Source organism: Pseudochaenichthys georgianus, chromosome 14 (genome assembly GCF_902827115.2).
Source record: "Pseudochaenichthys georgianus chromosome 14, fPseGeo1.2, whole genome shotgun sequence".
Taxonomy (NCBI): Eukaryota; Metazoa; Chordata; class Actinopteri; order Perciformes; family Channichthyidae; genus Pseudochaenichthys; species Pseudochaenichthys georgianus.
The window spans coordinates 23,645,519-23,666,199 of record NC_047516.1 but is presented as its reverse complement, the minus strand read 5'-3'; the positions used below and the strand labels follow the sequence as shown (position 1 = coordinate 23,666,199).

The 20,681-nt window shown below is 39.9% G+C and overlaps 1 protein-coding gene across 1 annotated transcript; it reads left to right on the top strand.

Annotated features, from left to right (window-relative positions):
* Nucleotides 1–437: 437 nt before the first annotated feature.
* rabgef1 (RAB guanine nucleotide exchange factor (GEF) 1) lies at nt 438–20,365 on the top strand. The gene is made up of 9 exons (XM_034098653.2): nt 438–683; nt 1,771–1,965; nt 3,972–4,177; nt 5,309–5,481; nt 5,658–5,739; nt 7,910–8,042; nt 11,342–11,433; nt 12,742–12,998; nt 16,416–20,365. The coding sequence occupies exons 2-9, from the start codon at nt 1,784–1,786 to the stop codon at nt 16,830–16,832; spliced, it is 1,542 nt and encodes a 513-aa protein (XP_033954544.1). The 5' UTR covers nt 438–683; nt 1,771–1,783; the 3' UTR covers nt 16,833–20,365.
* Nucleotides 20,366–20,681: the final 316 nt, after the last annotated feature.

Here is a 20,681-nt window from a genome sequence, read left to right as displayed (position 1 = left end):
TTTAATACCTTTAGTTACTTTACAGATTTGGATTAATTATGTGAAATATAATCAACCCTTAAATCAAACTTTAGTTACAGCTGGAGTAAATTCACAAGCTACCCTATATTATTCTGAAATGGACCAATCTGCACAATGACTACTTTTACTGTCGCTACTTTACGTATATTTTAATGCCACCATTTTGTACTTCTGGTTGAGTAAAATGTTGAATGCAGGACTTTGACTTGTAACAGAGTATTCCTACACTCTGGTACTTCTTATGTTTACTGAAGTACAAGATCTGAATAGGCTACTTCTTCTTCCACCTTTGAAGATGATCTATCACGATTTAACTAAATCATCGTGATGAATGATGATGCACTCTGCGCATGCGTGAATCCACTTGTCCAATCCTTGAAAACAAGTCCCACAATGCGGAAGTAAATAGACCTGTGACATCACCATCACCCACACGTTAAACAAAACAAAAGCAATACTCTACGTTTAAAACAGTTTGTTCAAGCACAAACTCTGCTGCTGTTTTATCATCTTACATTAAATTAATGTTCCTAGATTGAGTGTAAATCTGTAAAAGCCAGGGTTGAGATAACGTCATTGTCCGCACCCTGTAGCTTTCGCCAGCTCTCAAAACAGAAAGGAGGATCTGCTCGTGCTCCGGATCGATGCAAACATAATAACAGGTTAGTTAAACAGCGATATATGTGCATGAAATGATCAATAACACATTAGTCATTAGTGAAACAAAATATATCTCTTAACTTACGTCTCTCCACGTCATTAGCTACGGTAAATCCTGCAGCATTTGTTAGCTAACTGACCTGCAGACGGGCGAAAAATTGTAGGACACAAACACAAATAAAGCTAGAACAAAGCCTTGTGTAGCATTACTGCTGTAACAACTAAGCAATGAATATGTGGTAATTTCGTCATTTGCATTTGATGACTCAAGTTCTCAAGCTACTTGTGTTTGAGTATTTCCATTTTACACTACTTTACTTTACCCCAGCTTTGGTAGCTTTAAAAACATATTAAAAGCAAATTCAATTGACTACACAGCAGCATATAACAGCAACGTTACAGCTGAAACAAATTAAGACAATCGGCAGATGGGTCCAGTATAACAAATAATCATAAGATATGTTTTCAAAATGAGCTAAGTAAAATCCTACTTTTTCATTAATGCATGAGTAATAACAATCGAATAGGTCATGTATAATAGTAACAGCTTCAATAAGCAGTTATATACTTGACTTGCATACTTAACACATCATGCATTTGAGGAGTGCCCCTTTTTAAATACCTTCAAAAAATGTAAGTTGCTATGACTAACCACATTGTTTCCTAGCACACATATTCACTTGGAGTTGTGTGTCTAGTTTTCAAACGTGTGAGATATTGAAGTGACTGTTATTTTGTTGTTGTGCATTTATTTAGGTCTTAATGTGTGCATAATGCATATGTATACATGTGTCTGTTGATTGTGTATACATAGGATATACATATTTGTATTATATATATTTGTATACATATTTGTATTTTTGTATTCGAGATTGTTGGAAACGGTATTTCGATCTCTCTGTCTGTACACACAAACTGAAAGATTGACAATAAAGTTGACTTTGACTTTGATAAGTGCATTAAACATATTGTATATAAAGTGTAATACTATATTTATTAATAATATATGTATAAATTCACTCTGTAGGGTTGAATACTGCAGCACATACAAGTACACAGATAAATCAGATGAGGATTTTTCCGTTGCAGGTCTCCCGGCATCATGAGTCAGCGGACGGAGCGTCGGGGCGGGATTCACGTCGACCAATCGGACCTGCTGTGCAAAAATGGATGCGGTTACTACGGCAACGCGGCGTGGCAGGCTCTGTGCTCCAAGTGCTGGAGAGAGGAATATCAGAAGGTCCGCCATAAACAGATCCAGGACGACTGGGCGCTGGCAGCGAAGTAAGAGAGGAGTAGTTAGGATTAGAAACACTATGAAGTCAAGGCATAGATACACAAAAACTGCAGTTCATCAACTTGAAGTTATTTCTCAGGTTCTGGATTAGCTTTAGCTTTAGCACAGTGATCAGCAACTGGGCATCACTTCCACTAACTAATACAGAAATATACATTAGAATCTTATTCACATTTTGCAATATTTATATATAAGAATAGTAAAATAACAAACATGTATAATTCAGAAAAATATATAATATATAAACACCAATTCATTTCAACCCCCGTTTTTAAATCCCTTATTATTACTTTTTTTTGTACCAGTAGTGAACAGTACATTTACTAAAGTACTTCACTAAGAACATTTCTCTTAAGTATTTCTATTTTATTCAACCGACAGCTTTATTTATTTCTCAGATGACTGTTTTTATCCCCTTTCCTTTTCCTGTGAAATCCATAAATCTCCAGGGCCCAGGAGTTCAAAACTTGTAATCCCTAGCTGATCAAATCAGATTTGGATTTTGGGGAGTTGAAAACAAAAAAACAGGATTAGGATCACTTTGATATCCGATCAGATCAAGAAATCCAATCCAAGCTTTAATCTGGATCAAATCTTCAAAACGGGTAGTTCAAACCGACAACACAGGATTGGGATCAATTTGTTCCCAAAAAACTGGATTATCCTGATCCCACCAGAGGGGTAAATTTCCAGAGCAACATGTACTGTACAATTTATTTTAAAATATGTTTCAATTTACATTAGATGGCAAAGTTTGTTAACTGAAATAATACACCATTTTTAGCCTTCATGGGAAATACATTTTATTTTTCCATTTTTGCTCACGTTTGTGGTGGCCTATTTTGTTTTCAACCAAATGTTGATGACATACATGTTTATGCTCATACAAGTATCACAACAAAGATTGTCAATCACAAATGTAATTTAGATGAAATTAAAAAATATCTTCAACAAAAAAAAAGTCCATCATCTGTCATCACCTTTCTATTGCGGACAATAGATGTCTCTGCCATCTGGTCTCTTGTCTTCCTTGTATTACTTTTCATGTCCACTAGATGGCGCTCGGTAGGATTAAAGCACTGATATTCAGGATCTAGTCATCTTGATAAATCGTAATCTGGATCAGGCTGATCCTATCCTGAATTGCTTTGAACTCCAGGGACAACATTTGGCCGACTTGTCTGATCCTGGATCACAAAAAATGGGATTTCAAAATCTGATCGGATCTGATTGAGATTAAAAGTTTTGAACTCCTGGGCCCTGATGTGTTGATTTTAAATGTTGGTAATAAAGGATGAAATGTTCCCTACTTCCTAAGTAATTGTTGCTCGTATATATTTTTACACATGTGCAGCTTCTTGGTAAAGGATTGAATATAATAATAAATAAAACCCTTAAAAAGCCTCTTGGATCAGCAGGAAGTCACAAAGCTGTTGGTTTCGGAAAAACTCATGAAAGGTTTAGGTCATAATTTTTTTTAGAGATATGTGTTATCACTATGATCTTATAGAAAATGTTCTGCATAATGACTACTTTTATTTTTCACGCTTAAGGTACATTTTACTGGTTCATATTTTTACATATGTGCCGATTCTTGGTAAAGGATTGAATAATTCTTTCACCATCCTTACTGAAAACAACACCGTCCCTCCACTAAGTCTTGTGATGCTTTCCTCTAAAGTGTCCCTCCATTATACGATACGATACGATAGGGATGCATACCGGTATGCGAAAATATGAATTTAATATTCATTTGACATGTTAACTATATCGTAAAGCGCTTCATGGGAGTAATTGCGGGATGATACATTTTCTCTTATGCAACAGGAAAGTATCACGATATGTATCGGTATCGTTCAGTGGTATCGGTATCGTAAAAAAGTCAACGATATGCATCCCTACGATACGATAATACTTTAATACTCAGATCGTGTATTTGAGTATCCCCTCTTTTTCTCTGGCGTTTGCTCTATTAAAACGTCTTCTGCCACAGGTTGCAGCGGGAGGAGGAGGCAGCGTACGCCAGCAGTCATGGATCTCAGACTCAGCCCCCCCCTCAGTCCTCAAACCCCCAGCCGGGACACGCCTCTCTGGGACCCTTCTCCAAGTTTGAGGAGAAGAAAACCAACGAGAAAACACGAAAAGTGACCACCGTTAAGAAGTTCTTCAGCCCTTCGTCTCGCTCTGCTCCCAAGAAAGGTATGTAACCATTTAGAGCAGGGGGGTCCAAACGTTGTTCACGGAGGGCCACATATAGAAAAATATACGAAGGGCTGGGCCGCTCACTAGAGGTGTATTGCCTCATAAGTTAATAATAATAATAATAATACATGAGACTTGTATAGCGCTTTTCTTTGACAGGGAATAAAACAAAACAACAAAATACAAAAAGCGATAGGGGGGGGTGGGTGGTCAGTGGTTGAATGCAGTGTTGAACATGTGGATTTTGAGTGATGTTTTGAATGCTGTGAGGGAGGAAGAGTCTCTGATGGATTGGGGTATAGTGAGTTCCAGAGGGTGGGTGCAGCAACGGAGAAGGCTCTGCCGCCCCAGGACTTGAGGTTGGTCCGGGTGGGGGGGGGACAGGAGGTTGGCAGCAGCAGAGCGGAGGGAGCGAGTGGGAGTGTGTCTGTGGAGGAGGTCAGTCAGGTAGGATGGGGCCAGGTTATGGAGGGCTTTGTACTGAATTCTCTGGGGGATGGGGAGCCAGTGGAGCGTGATGAGGACGGGTGTAATGTGTTCACGGATTCGGGTGTGGGTGAGTAGACGGGCGGCGGAGTTCTGGATGTATTATAAGTTCAGTTATAAGTTAGCAAAATCAATCAAATATAGGTAAATGATGCTTGTGAGTGTTGGCAGCTCATCCCTTAGAACAGAAGCCTCAGATTGATTACAATAAGGAGAAATATGAAGGTTGTATTTCAAGCTTATTACGTAAATAAGTCATTGGGCATCAACTAAGATATGTTAGAAAATGTTTCCAACTTTAATTGACTGAATTTACTTGAAAAGTGGTCTTATTAACACATGAATACTACTGTGTAATATGTGTTTACATTTATATTTAAGAAGTACAATATAAGACAAGCACAAGTTTCATTTGTGGGCCATATTCAATTATCATTTTTTAATTTGCTGAGGGCCGATTCAAAATGGTCCGCGGGCCCCATTTGGCCCCAGGGCCGTAGTTTGGACACCCCTGTTCTAGAGCAACTCCACATTATATTTAATCTCAATACAAGCAAAAAAAAAGTCACAAAAATATGGTTTGGGTGCATTTTCTTTCCAACATCGGCAGCACTTTCTCTAAAAGCGTTTCTTCCTCACCAGAATCCCAAGAGGGAAAGACTCCCAGTCCGTCTCTTAGCCGCCGAGCAAGCTTTGATACCGACCAGGTGTCCAAAGACTTTATGGACTTCTTGAAGAACCTCCAGAAACCCGGCAGAGAAATCCACAAACAGTGCCGAGCTTTCATCGTCACCATGTCCAGCAAGAAAGTCCAGGTTTGACTTTGAGAATAATACTCTTAAAGGGGACCTATTGTGCAAAATCCACTTTTTCATGTCTTTTATACATAAACATGTGTCTCCTCTGTGGAAAGAGATTCTGGAAGTTTCAGGAAATTATTTATTAGTATTGTAAAGTGTTCCCATGAGCTCCTAACCTCCTCTCCTCTCAGGACCTGGGTGCTGACGAGCTGTCGGAGTGCGTTCAGGACTTCTACCAGAACTTATCCGACCGTTTGTTGGGTCACTTTAAAGGTTTGTTCAGAGATTTCAGTATTGTTTCCATCAATACTTCTTTTTAATAAATCAGAGTATGTAGCAATCACTAAATGGCAACACCAGAAAGATTTTCCAGTAACATTTGTATTCATGTTAATTGATAACATCCATTGGTAAAAACAGACTATATTGTAGTCACGGAATGTCAGGATTGTTTTGTTTCTAACTTGATTTCACAAGCAAATTATTACATGAAGATTAAAAAATAAAGCAGTATGTCAATACGTTTAAAATGTGTTATTATATAATCAAAGACTTGTTTAGGTTAAAGACAAAAGTGTATCATTTTTGCAAAGCTCCCTGGGTTGCAAAGGGTCACTTTGTTATGGTATGCTTACTTTGTGATGATTGTCACTAGTGTTGTGGTATAATAAGATTATTTGGAACATGTATGAAGGGTCTTAAAGGTCACCTATTATGCAAAATCAACTTCTTCACGTCTCTTCTACATCAGCATGTGTCCCCTCTGTGTAAAGAGATTCTGAAAGTTTCAGGAAAAAAGATTCTCTCTCTTTTTGTCCTGATCCATTTCTATAAAAACCTGCAACCCCCCCCCACACCTTATCACATGAATCTCCTCCTAGAGCAGGGGTGTCAAACTCAAGGCCCGGGGGCCAAATCCGGCCCGCGACTTCATTTCATGTGGCCCCACAAGAGCTTGCAAATAATATAATATGTTTGTTATACGGTTACATTCCGATTTACAGAAGCACGTTGCCCAGAAACTACATGTCCCACAATGCATCTCAAATATGCCTTTTTTCTCAGAATTTACTTTTTTTCAAAATGTTACTTTCTTTTTCAAAATGTCACTTTCTTTTAATTGTGCTTTTCTTTTAAAATCATTTTGTGACATGCGCACTGAAGAGACTTGCCATTATTTGCCCTAGACTTCTGCTTCCAGACGTAGTTAATTATGAAGTTATTACCCTATCCGATAATAATCCAATGCAGAGGCAATAATGTCATATAATACATTATTTTAAATATATTAAATATATATATATGTATTTTTATATAGTCTTAAAGTTACACCCGGCCCTTTGAGTGCAACCATAATGCGAATGTGGCCCGTGATGAAATTGAGTTTGACACCCCTGTCCTAGAGCACCATTAGGCGTTTTCACACCGGAGTACTTTTACCCGTACTTTTCCCGTGTAGTTCCGTAAGTGCCTGGAATTTTGCGTTCACACCAAAAAGAGAACTTAGTTCAGAGAACTTTTACCCCCATTTTTAGTGCCTGCTAGAAAGGTGGTACTTTCCTGTGGAGAAAAAAGTACCAATTTCTGATTGGCTGGGCGAATTGCAAACCACGCCCCGTAAAACTCTGAGAAGTTTTGTGAAGCCGCCATTTTATTTGCTCGCATTAGCATTATTAGCATTAGCATTAACCCCGCGCACCAACGCAGAGAGACTAACTTATGGCAACACAAAAAAAACATGGGAGCGGTGGAGATGAGGAGGTGTCGGCGTTCTGGCGATTTACTCGGAAGGCTTCAGTAGAAGCTGCTGGGAGTCCCAGCAGCTTCTACTGAAGCCAGTCCCCAACTCCGGGGACTTCCGGCCGGGGACTTCGTTTGGCAGTATACGCCGTGAAGTTGTTTGCGGCCTGCCAGTAAACCCAAAGCAGAAGAAGAAGAAGTGACGTCAGCGGCTTCATTTGCGTAATCTTCCTTCAGGGAACTTATTCCGGTGTGAACGCGATCTGTACTTAGTTCCATGGGGGCACTAAGTGCTGCAGAGTACTTGGTGTGAAAGCGGCTATTGTGTTCTTTTTAACCAAATCTCTCTCAGAGGGGCGTGGGGAGGGGCTCCTTATTTTCATCTAAAGTAACAGACAGAGAATCAGCACTTTGGAAACAGGGCTGAAACAGAGGGGATTATGGGTAATGCTACAATGATCTGTTTGGAGACATGTTTTGTATATATCTGAGAGCTATAATATATTGATGAAAAACAGTATAATTGGGGACCTTTTAAAGGTTTTCAATGGCAGTGAGGTTTAAGTGGCAAAGATGCATTGCAAGGCAGACGGTATGAAGAGTATTAACAGATTGGCTTTATAATAATCATGAAACTTGTAAATGTCCCCTCTTTATGGATGCAGCTCTCACTAATGTGGTCTGATGACTCTTTGTCCACCAGGATCCTCAGAGTCTGTGGAGCAGGTGATGGATCAGGTGGAGAAATACATCATGACCCGTCTGTATAAGAGCGTGTTCTGTCCAGAAACCAGTGATGACGAGAAGAAGGACCTGGCCACACAGAACAGGATCAGGTGGGAGTCATGTCTTCATGATACAATCCAATCCAAGTTATATAGCACATTTAAAAACAACAGGTTTGACCTAAGTGCTGTACATCAATAAATATATAAAAAGCAGCATAAATACATTTAGACAAACCCGAATCTTTTTTTAAAACACGAGACAATAAAACCATACTTATAGCCACAGACTGAAAAACTCTCATACACGGGTAACACTTTAGATTAAGGTACACATATTCACCATCAACTAGTTGTTCATTAACATATTAAAGTCAAACTACTAGCTTATGAACAAGACTTCACTTTAAAATAGGGAACATGTTCTGAGTTAGAAATACCACATTTTTTGTTATTTTGACAAAATTAACACTTTTAGTTTCATGTCTTGTTACATAAGAATGGACCATAATGTGAGGTGTTATTATGGGAGAATTACTATTCTTGTGGTACTACTGCCTTATTAAGCCCATATTGAGCATATTAAGACCCAAACTCATGTACAACAACGTCCTTACTTGCAATAAATAAGCACTAATTAGAGGGTTATTGAGGACAAACTCTCAACTAATGGCCTATTAAGTGTAGAATATGGTCATGTAGAATAAGGCATTAATAAGTGTTTAGTAATGACTAATAAAGGGCCAATATACTGCTAATATGCAGGGTTGGGTTGTAACGGAATACATGTAACAGCGTTACGTAATCAGAATACCAAAATCAAGTAACTGTATTCAGCTCGCGTTACATTTGAGAAACGAGTAATCTGATTACAGTTACTTTCGTAAACCTGAAGTGAATACATTTTGGATTACTTTTTGGAATTATTGGTGGAAAGATTTTCTCACAACATTTAATATTCATTACTAAAGGTACAGCCGAATCATCACAGCGCACAAAAACTTTTACCGCCGCAGATGGACCAAAAAAGGGAGCGTTTGAAAAAAAAAGGGGCGGGTCCGCTCAGTGAAACAATAACAACGAAACATGGAGGAACAAAAGTCTGCGTTTAAGTCGTGTGTGTGTAGAAGTGTGTGTGGTTAAAACACATCAACCTGCGGTCGCTCTTTAGCCTTATGATTCTGAAGATAAACACAGCGAAGGCGGTGCGTGAAAGGCGGTGCGTGAAAGGCGGTGCGTGAAAGGCGGTGCGTGAAAGGCACTGCGCGCTCGTCTTCTCAGAGGCTGAGTTAACCCTCCCGCTGCCTCCTGGCGCTGCAGAGATTTCATGAAGTGAAGGAGGTGTTCCTTCTATAAAACAGCTGCGGGCAGCAGATACTGTGAGTGTCACGGACATGAATTCATAGATCAAGGCAGACTGGTGCACACACTCTCCTGCTTTGCCGATCCGGTGCTTAAACAAATATAGCTCTCCACCCCTGGCCGAAATGTCCTTAAAATGAAGTCCGAGTTCGACATTTTAATTCATGTCCTGCCAACACTGGCAGGACAGAAGGCGACACGCCCGTTCTAAGCCGTGTCCCTCACTCCTCACATCCCAAGCTGCATCCCCAACAAGTTTATTATGTTGTTACATCGTTTCAGATGTGATGTTTCAGTTGTGCTCTTGATAAGCCATTAAAACAGTAAAACACGTTCAGTTTCCTTTTGCTTTTTGTGTCTCCTGTAGGCTACACCAAAACATACCATCTGTGATGGAAAAAGAAAGTAATCCAAAAGTAATCTAAAAGTAATCTGATTACGTTACTTTTTTAAGACACGTAACTGTAACTGTATTCGGATTACTTTCAGAGTCATGTATTCAGTAATCAGTAACTGATTACATTTACAAAGTAACCCTCCCAACCCTGCTAATATGCATGTTAATTAACAACTAGTTGATGGTGAATATCTGTACCTTAATATAAAGTGTTACCAAATATTTATATAACACGGACTCCTTGTCATTACACATAATAATTTCAATTTTGTATAGCGCCTTTCAAGAGACCCAAGGACGCTTTACAATGGGAAACAAAACAGGTACAGGTTTGAAAAGAACAGGTTGCTGGGTACTGCATTGTAGCTGAGGCCAAAGGCCTGAGTGAACAGATGGTGTTTGAGTTGTTTTTTGAAAGTGGGCATTCCTGATAGCAGAGGGGAGAGAATTCCAGAGGGTGGGGGCTGCGACGCTGAAGGCTCTGTTGCCAAAGGTTTTCAGCTTGGAGCGCTGGATGGAGAGCAGCCCGTTGTCGGAGCACCGCAGCTGACGAGAGGGGGTGTACAATGAATTGGAGAAAAGCTACTCCTTTTTAAGGTGCCATCAAAACATTCAGAATAGACAACATAGAACAACAAAGCATTCATACATAAAAGCAAAAGGAATAAAGCACAGGAATTCATTCATTAGAGTAAGTATGTATGTGTGTATGATACATTATATATTGCACATGTATGGGTTATTGCACAGGGGAGGAAGACTAAGCGGTATTAGTGTATTTAAAACAGTTCAATCAGGAGAGACGGTTTTGATGTAAGACTACATATTTATTGCAGAGATACACAAATGAATATAATGGAGTTTTGGCGATTAGGCCCCGTTGTGCAGGAAGTATCATTCGGGAGGGTAGAACCGATCAGATAAAACCCCCCGGGGTCTAGACACTGGTGGTGGTGAATGGATAGTTGGGTCGGTCTGAAGGGGAGGGGCTTAGCTTGACCCTGGATTCAGAGAGACGGGAGGTGAGAAGGGGGGGAGGAGGGTTGCATCGAGTCACCTGAAATGACAGCTGTCAGAGGGGGGAGAGCAGACTGAAAAGGTTTGGCAGAGCGCGATGATAGGCTCTTGGGAATAGAGCGAAGTGATTGGTTAAGCTGGAGAGTGACGCCCCCGATCACTTATTGAGAGGAGAGAGAGTAGTTACATGGGAATAGTAAATGAAGTGTAAAGACAGTCTTCCTGGTTGAACTTACGCTGAGCTTCATTTTATAGATTTTGTATTTCCTGGTCATATGTATATTCGTCTTATTCTGGTTTATTTCTATTTCTATTTTGAGATGTTTCTATTTTTGAATTGTTTATTTCTGCTCTTTTAATGTGTTATGTGCAATGCAAAAAAGTTCCCAAATTTGGATTAATAAAGTACCTCTTATCTTATCTTATGAGTTCAGTGCCAGGGGAAGAAACCGTCTTTGAGTCTGTTCATCAGCCATTTTTAGCAGTCTTCTCCTCACGTTTGTTACACGTTCTGTCACAGTGGAAGCTGCTGACTGCATGTCACCCAAAGGGGAAGTAGAAGGCCTGGGAAAATGTATATCATGTGCATACAAATAACCCTTAATGCTTACTGTTTTAATTCTGTGTGTTGCAGGGCGTTACATTGGGTCAACATCGAGATGCTGTGCTTGTCCTTCGATGAAGAAATCCCTGAAGTGTCTGAGAACGTGGTCAAAGCAATCACAGGTCAGAGTGTGACTGCATTCAGTCACTCATTGCATGTGTGTTTTATGTCGCAGAATTCATATCTACTTTTTTAATCATCAGAAACAGGAGTTTTTTTTTAATACGTGTCGTTTTTATGATGGTGGTTTTTCGAGTATTAATCTGGTTTTCATCATCAATATCTGTATTATTACTTATACACCACTGTACATATTGTAACATACACATTTTAACATATTTATTGTATATCCATCTTCTCCCGCTTATCCGTGGTCGGGTCGCGGGGGTAGCAGTTCCAGCAGAGTTTTATTGTATATATGTATCTTTTATTTTTCTCTTTTAAATGTTATTCTAAAGCTGAGCAACTTTGAAGAAAACCTAATTTCCCCCCGCGGATAAATAAAGCAGTCTGATGATTTTAATTATCTAAAGGTTATTTAAATATTATTTAAAGGTCTGGAAGTCAAGGCAAGATGGCCTCCTCTGACTTTATTACATGGTTCTGTTCAAAAATGTTTTTATTTTAGTGAAAGGATATTTTTCATACATCCAGTCCTGCGCAAGTACAATCAGGGTTTAAGGCTCTTGCTTATTTTCTCGAATCGTAAAGTTATGGAGGTGTGTGGCGCAGTGGGTTGTGCGTTGGTGTTCAGTTCGGGGGGGCACAGGTTCAAACCCCACTGCAGTCTGCATGTCGTTGTGTTCCTGAGACACTTCACCCCAAAGTGCTCCTGTGGGGATTGCCCACAGTATTGAGTATGTAAGTCGCTTTGGATAAAAGCGTCTAACAAGTAACGAGAGAAACCATAAGCCCAAAGTCGACTTGAAATACGACTTTTAACCAAAACACATATAAAATACATACATATTAAGTTTACTACCATAGATAATGAAAAAAACAGTAAACATTGACATAAGAGCAGCTGGAACCAGTGAAGTGTTGCTTAAAGATGACTACACAAAGACACAATAATAAAACAGTTAATCTTATGTGTAGCTGTAGAAAACGTTGTCATGTTGCCGTTGTTCAGCATGGAAACATTCATTAGCTAACAATGACATTATTGTTCTATTCATATAAAGGGAGGTCAGGTACTCTTTAAAGCAGCTGCTAGTTGTGGGTACTTTTTACTGAAGTACACTTCAAAGCCTCTTTACTTTCACTTGAGGAAAGAAGTTTAGTCAGTACTTCTACTTTCACCAGAGTATTTTTAAACACAAGTATCTGTGCTTCTACTTGAGTAAAGGATGTGTGCACTGTTGCCATCTCTGGTCGCCGATAATATGTCTGTCTCTCAGTCCCCTGACTTTGTATACTTGTTTCTGCAGATGTCATTGAGATGGACTCGAAGAGAGTTCCTCGGGACAAACTGAGCTGCATCACGCGCTGCAGTAAACACATCTTCAGCGCCATCAGGATCACCAAGAAGGAGCCGGCGTCCGCGGACGACTTCCTCCCCGCTCTGATCTACATCGTGCTGAAGGCCAACCCCCCCCGCCTGCAGTCCAACATCCAGTACATCACTCGCTTCTGCAACCCCAGCAGGCTGATGAGCGGAGAGGACGGATACTACTTCACCAACTTGGTCTGTTTATATATCTGTGTTCTGTGGGGGACATTCTTAAAGGTCACCTATTATGCAGAATCCACGTGTTCATGTCTCTTCTACATCAACATGTGTCCCCTCTTCTTCATGTCTCTTCTACATCAACATGTGTCCCCTCTTCTTCATGTCTCTTCTACATCAACATATGTCCCCTCTTCTTCATGTCTCTTCTACATCAACATGTGTCCCCTCTTCTTCATGTCTCTTCTACATCAGCATGTGTCCCCTCTTCTTCATGTCTCTTCTACATCAACATGTGTCCCGTCTTCTTCATGTCTCTTCTACATCAGCATGTGTCCCCTCTTCTTCATGTCTCTTCTACATCAACATGTGTCCCCTCTTTTTCATGTCTCTTCTACATCAGCATGTGTCCCCTCTTCCTCATGTCTCTTCTACATCAACATGTGTCCCCTCTTTTTCATGTCTCTTCTACATCAGCATGTGTCCCCTCTTCCTCATGTCTCTTCTACATCAACATGTGTCCCCTCTGTGGAAAGAGACTCTGAAAGTTTCAGGAACAAAGATTCTCTCTCTTTTTGATCCATTTCTATAAAAACCTGTCTGAAAATGAGCTGATCAGATTTTGACCACTTTATGATGTCATAACGATGTTTTGGCGTGTGTAACCATTAGCCAATCACCCACCCCCCCCACCTTATCACCTGAATCTCCAACCCAGTCTCACAAAAAAACGTGTAATAACTACGTTGGTCCACAACGTAGGACGTAGTCTTGCTACAAAAACGCCTCTGAAATGGTAAGATCCCTACGTTTCTTTTTCACCGTTCATTCCAATGACTGGCGTCTATGTCACGTGATCTTCACATTTCTCCGTGCAGAAAAAAAAAACATGGCCGAACTTCGTTTTATTCTCGGTGGAAAATGCCTATTTTAAAGTTAGTTTGGCGATTAAAATGCGTTTTGATGTCATTTGATGCGAGAAATATGAGTTGTTATTTCAGATGATGTGTGCAGTGGATGCACATGATCTTTAGTTTGCTAGTTATTACGAAGATTACTTCAGGAAATTGTGTTGATACAACGTTTTCATTGTTACCAAGGTGGTTGCTAGGGACGCTGCTATAGATATTATTTCTGTTATGTTGTGTAACTGTTTAATGGTGTTATCTTTATTGCTACCCCCTTCCCCGTCAATGTATAGTGTTGGTCCACAGCGCAAACATATTAGTTTAACAAAATCCGCATCTAAAATTGTGGCATAGATACGTTATTTTCCCCTGTGCAATTCTCCATTTACTCAACACATAATTATCCTTGTGTTTATTTATTTGTTTGATTAATAAACACAAGTTGGAGTCCGTCAGGACCGAGGGTCGGAGCAGCTCATTTGCTTTACAGAATATTACACCGGGAAGTAAGTATTCTCTCCGCTTCGCTTGACAAACCCCGTGATAGTCCTCAAGCTCTGTGATTGGATGTTTGAGTGTGCTCCGAGGGTTACGCCGAGCGTCGAACAGCACTTGAAATGGGATGGAACCACGGCAGACTGTCCAAAACTGGATTTGAACGGGTCCACCGCGTCCCCCCCTCCCCCACCCCGTCCCCAGAACTACACATGCTGGCTATTCTGTTTCGCAACATGTTCTCTATGGCACGTCTCTACTGGGAGTTGTAGTTTTAAAAGACGTTTTCGTATTTCCCATAATAAGAAGTTGCCAGTATTAAACTGTGTACATCCCTGGAGGTTTAGGGGACAGGAAACACTCACATTTAAAACATATAATTAATAAATGGGTGAAAATCGCTTGTGCCCATAATGGGCAGTATTAATATATATATATATATATATATATACACACCCAGCTAAGGTCAGAAGAGCTTTATTTAACAGCTGGTCTTATGTTTGTGACCCCTGTTGTTAATTGATTACATTACATTACATTAATTGATGAGCCTGAAACATGCACTTGTCAAGGTTCAGAGGCACATTTTGCAAATATGGCAGTAGCCATCGATCAGCTTAAGATAAGATATACTTTATTGATCCCAAGTTGGAAACATTTGCGTTACATCAGCATGTGTAACAGTTAAATATGCAGTGGTGTTTATTTGTAAATCATTTAGTGTATAATCACACAAATTCTGTGTTTTATATTTAACAATTCTGTTTTCTTTATTTATTGATTGTTCAATACCTGACAAGGCCGGAGATGAAATATCTACATACATCTTATAAGAGTATAATACATATGTATAATATCAGTTAAAATAAGTGCTTCAACATAGTTAACATTGCTGGAGGTATGCACAAATATTGATAGATGTCTTGTAATGCACTGTTGAGGAACCTGCGACCCAAGTTTTTCATTCAGTGCAGAACTACACCACAGTTGTGTAGGCCTAGATGATATGTCAATAAACCTTAGAAAATCTGCCGAACCGTGTATTACAATGCCGTAATGTGATGACTTTCAAAGAGAAAAGCAAGCACACTCGGAATAAAGTATTTTATTTAAAAAAAATGTTTTCGGTCTGTTTCCGGTATTTGTTAATGACGATGTGCTCTGAGATGTGAGACTGGAATTGTACAGGGGAAAATAACGTAGGCTATCTTTAGATGCAGATTTTGTTAAACTAATACGTTTGCGCTGTGGACCAACACTATACATTGACGGGGAAGGGGGTAGCAATAAAGATAACACCATTAAACAGTTACACAACATAACAGAAATAATATCGATAGCAGCGTCCCTAGCAACCACCTTGGTAACAATGAAAACGTTCTATGGACGCAATTTCCTGAAGTAATCTTCGTAATAACTAGCAAACTAAAGATCATGTACATCCACTGCACACATCATCTGAAATAACAACTCATATTTCTCGCATCAAATGACATCAAAACGCATTTTAATGGCCAAACTAACTTTAAAATAGGCATTTTCCACAGAGAATAAAACGAAGTTCGGCCATGTTTTTTTTTTCTGCAGGGAGAAATGTAAAGATCACGTGACATAGATGCCAGCCATTGGAAAGAATGGTGAAAAGACCGTAGGGGTCTTACAATTTCAGAGGCGTTTTTGTAGAAGTCCTACGTTGTGGACCAACGTAGTTATTACACGTTTTTTTGTGAGACTGGGTTGGAATCTCCTCCTAGAGCACCATTGTGTTCTTTGTAACCAAATCTCTCTCAGAGGGGCGTGGGGAGGGGCTCCTTATTTTCATCTAAAGTAACAGACAGAGAAGTAGCACTTTGGAAACAGGGCTGAAACAGAGGGGATTATGGGTAATGCTGCAATGATCTGTTTGGTGTTTCAGCCAATCAGAGACAGGCTCTGTATATATCTGAGACCTGTGATACATTAATGAAAAACAGTAGAATAGGGGGCCTTTAAACTAAACCCGCTGTTTCTCCTTTCACTTCCTGTTCCTCAGTGCTGTGCGGCGGCCTTTATCGAGAAGTTGGACGCTCAGTCCCTCAACCTCTCCCCGGAGGAGTTTGAGCGCTACATGTCGGGCCAGGCGTCTCCTCGCTCCTCAGATGGGGTCTGGTCCTCCGCCCCCCCGCCTGACCCCATCAACCCTGTCCTGGCTCAGCTGAACACCAACCTGGAGGCTCTGTCGGGCCTCAGCACGCGGCAGGAGGCTCTGATGGAGGCGGCTCAGAGCCTGCAGGCCGAGCTGCTCTCCTGGCCCCAGAGCGTGCAGCACGAGGTGACCGGCATCGTGAAGAAATACCCTCTGGAGGTCCCGCCTCGACAAATTCCCGCCATCGACAACAACGACGACAACGACGACGTGGACAACGACAACCTGCCGCCGCCCCTTACGCCCCAGGTGTTCGCTGGGTAGTCTAAGAAGGGAGCGTTGCACATAGTGGTGCAGTGACGAGTCCTAAAACCCGGAAATGAGTTAGCATTTTCACTTCCGGTTCCCTCGTCTCGGAGTCAACGGGTTTGTTAACTAGTTTTGGGAAAATAGCTGGAAATAAGGTCTGTGGTTGACACGAATTTAAGAGACGGATCCCGTTTTGTTCTACGACATTAAATCCATCAGCAGTGCACTGGTGATTTCTGAAGAGTTGACGTGTCTGAAAAACGATGGTTGTTACCAAGTGGCTGAATAGGACTACAGAAGTTGTCGAGGTCGTTGTACATCATTACGCCGAACACGTAAACACTCCTCTGAGTGTGTTTGCCCTGTTCTGCTTGAAAGCAAGTCCCTGCCTCCTGCAAAGTGTTCAAACAAACGCTTCAACTTGTACCATTTAGAATCTGTATGTTTTAATATCGATCTTAAGTTGGCGTGACGTTGAACCTGCTGTAGTTCTTTTATAGCATAACGTTAGCATTTTGCTTCTGGTGGTTAGATTTATGATTCGAAAATTATAAAAGTAGGGTACACATGTGGAGATTATCCGGCTGAACAAAACGTGCTTTTATCAAACAGGTTAGTTTTCCACAGACCTTATTTTTTACAATATTCCAAAATCTTGTGGAGAAATCCCGTTGCTTTTTTGTCGAGGGAACCAGCAGCCTACTTCCGGGTAAATACATCATCACTGCACCACTCTATGAAAGGTACTCCTGCTCTTTGAATTTCAAGGTAACATATCATCCGCACTAATCTCCTGCTGAGCTTCTTCTGCACCTTAAACGCCCCGATCACCTGAATTATAAATTCTGCAGCAAAATGTGTTCATTTTAATGCAATAACAGCGATCAGTGGGGATAAATAAACACGCTCAAATCTTTATTTCAATGTTGAGATATGTGCCATTGATCAAAACCAGTGGTCGACAGGGTTCTGAGTTTTGAGTGGACGGAGAAGGAGAAAGACCAAAAAGGAGGACATTTTTGTAGCTTAAAAATGTGGTTTAGTGGTTAAATCTAAGTACATTTATTCAAGTACTGTAATTAATTGTTTAGGTACTTGTACTGTTCTTTAGTATTCTACTGCTTGATACTCCACTACACTCATCATCAGATAAATGTGCATATCGACATAATAAGGACAATACTCAACTTATACATGATATTGTATAAGTATACCGGGTTCCTGTGAATCCTTAAGAAGTCTTAAAAAAAGGTACGAAACTAATTGACCTCAAAATAAGTCCTTAATTGATATCAAAATGTCTTAATCAAAGTCTTAAAGTTAGACAGGGTATGTCAAACAAGTGGTAATATAAAAGTGAAATGCCTTTTGAATGACGGTCAGGCAGGGAGAAGAAGATCGGTCTTAACATTATTCCGAGGGGCATTAAAAAGTGTTTCTGTCAGCACCGGTTGTGTTTCAGCATCCATTTTGATCAAACCTCTTTTCTCCTAAGCGTGGTTTTTAGACGGGTATTAGAGAGGAACAAGTTATTGTCTGTTAGGGTGCAGAGCTTCTTTTTTCTGCCTTCAGGGACACTTTAAAAAGGAAAACATGTGCAATCCTGGGAACAAAATGTAAAAGCATTAAACTGAAAACGTATTGCACAGATGTCTTTAAAGGCCCTTAGCTAACACTGCTGCTCCTTCATCACTAAGTGTCTCTGTTGAACTAATCGCAGTATGTAGTGAATGTGCACAGTAAAAACAAAGCTAGTATACACTTCTGTATTTTAGTGATGTGTTGGTTTTCAACTCTTATTTATTTTTGATTTCTTATTCTTTCCTTTATTATTTTTTGCTCTTTTTTCCCCTTTTTATTTTTTAATTGTTTAGTTTTTCTCATTATCTTATTCATTTTTTCTTATTTTTCTTTTATTTCTTTTTTATTATAATTTTTGTTTGGTTTTCTATTTTCCTTTCTTCCCCACACACATATTTTCTCTCTTATTTTTATCCAATTCATTTTTATTGGAGTTGTAATATCCCAACATGATCACATGTCTTGCTTTATTTAATACGATGTGTAATATAATCTGATGAAATCCAGCTGTGACTCAAGAGGCCCTTCAGTTTATTTCTTTGTTTCATAAATGTTTTAACATGTTGCTGTCAGGACTTACTGTATTGTCTCACTGTTATAACGAAACAATGTAAAAAGCATGTTACATTACATTACATTTAGCTGACGCTTTTATCCAAAGCGACTTACAATAAGTGCGTTCGACCAAGAAGACACAAACTTGAATAAAACAGATATAAGTACATCAGGTTTCATAGAGCCAAAACATTTCAAGTGCTACTCAACTGGCTTTAGATAAGCAAGTCCTTTGTTAGTATATAAGTGCTTTGTTAGAAATTATATTGCTCGTGGAGTCGAAAGAGATGAGTTTTCAGTCTGCGCCGGAAGATGTTAAATGAAAGAAACTCTAATAATATGTTTTAAACATTGATTTATTTGGTCTTTCTGTGATGATATTTGGTGTAAAAACAGACTGTTGAAACTCCACTGCCCTTATTGTTTTCTTGCTTGAAGATCATTTAATTCAGTGACTGTTTAATATTTTAATATGGTAAATTACCATATTTTCTCACTAGGGCACCGTTTGGCATTCTGTGGTTTCATACTAACATGATGTTAGCCAGCTAAAATGATTGTGTTTATTCTTATGACTTTATTAGGTCCTTAACATCAAATATTAGATTGATCTTTTAAAGAAAATCATGTATGAACTGTCGACCGGGCCATTTTCCTTCCTACCCTCACCTATGGTCATGAAGGATGGGTCATGACCCAAAGAACGAGATCGCGGATACAAGCGGCCGAGATGGGTCTTCTCCGCAGGGTGGCTGGCGTCTCCCTTAGGGATAAGGGGAGAAGTTCGATCATCCGGGAGGGACTCGGAGTTGAGCCGCTCCTCTTTCGCGTCGAAATGAGCCAGTTGAGGTGGTTCGGGCACCTAGTTAGGATGCCACCTAGGGAGGTGTTCCAGGCACGTCCAGCTGGGAAGAGACCAAGGGGTAGACCTAGGACCAGGTGGAGGGATTATATCTCTTCTGGCTTGGGAGCGCCTTGGGACCCCCCAGTCAGAGCTGGTTGATGAGGGGAAAGGAAAGTTTGGGGCTCTCTGCTGGAACTGCTACCCCCGAGACCCGACCACGGATAAGCGGGAGAAGATGGATGAACTTATTTGAAAGACTTTATTTTGGCCAGATAGAATTTACTAGATTTAATAAACTAACTTTGACTTGAACCCGAGTGCTTAAATCTAAGTGTGCATTTGATATTTATAAAACAAAAACATGTCATTCAAGTGTTTGATGACAGATATTGTGCTGGGTTTTTTCGGTTCTAGAAACGGGTATTAAAACAAGCTGCGGAACTCTACTGTAAACTGCAAATGAGGAGTACATGTACTAATGGTGGAGGATACTAACTGTTGTAAAATTATGTCAATTATATTAAGTTTGCTTTTCATTTGAGTGAAATAAAGAAGACTGTGAAATTGATTTTGCTGACTGCAAAGATCATTAGTATTTGTCCTCATACGACACTGTAAACATGTTTTAGATTTGCTCGTGTCAGACACAGTATAGAGATTGTCTTCAATGCATCAAGTTTTTACTCCTTTTTGTGGAAAACATTTTTTTTCAAGAACTTGATAAATAATTGATAGTCATTATTATTTTTTTCTGGGGTAGATTATTTATTTAGCTACATTTGACTAGTTATACTTATTTTACTACGTTTCAATGCAAGACCTTTACCCAAATGAAGCATCTCCGTACTTCATCCACTGCTGAAAAACATAAGATGCAAAAACCA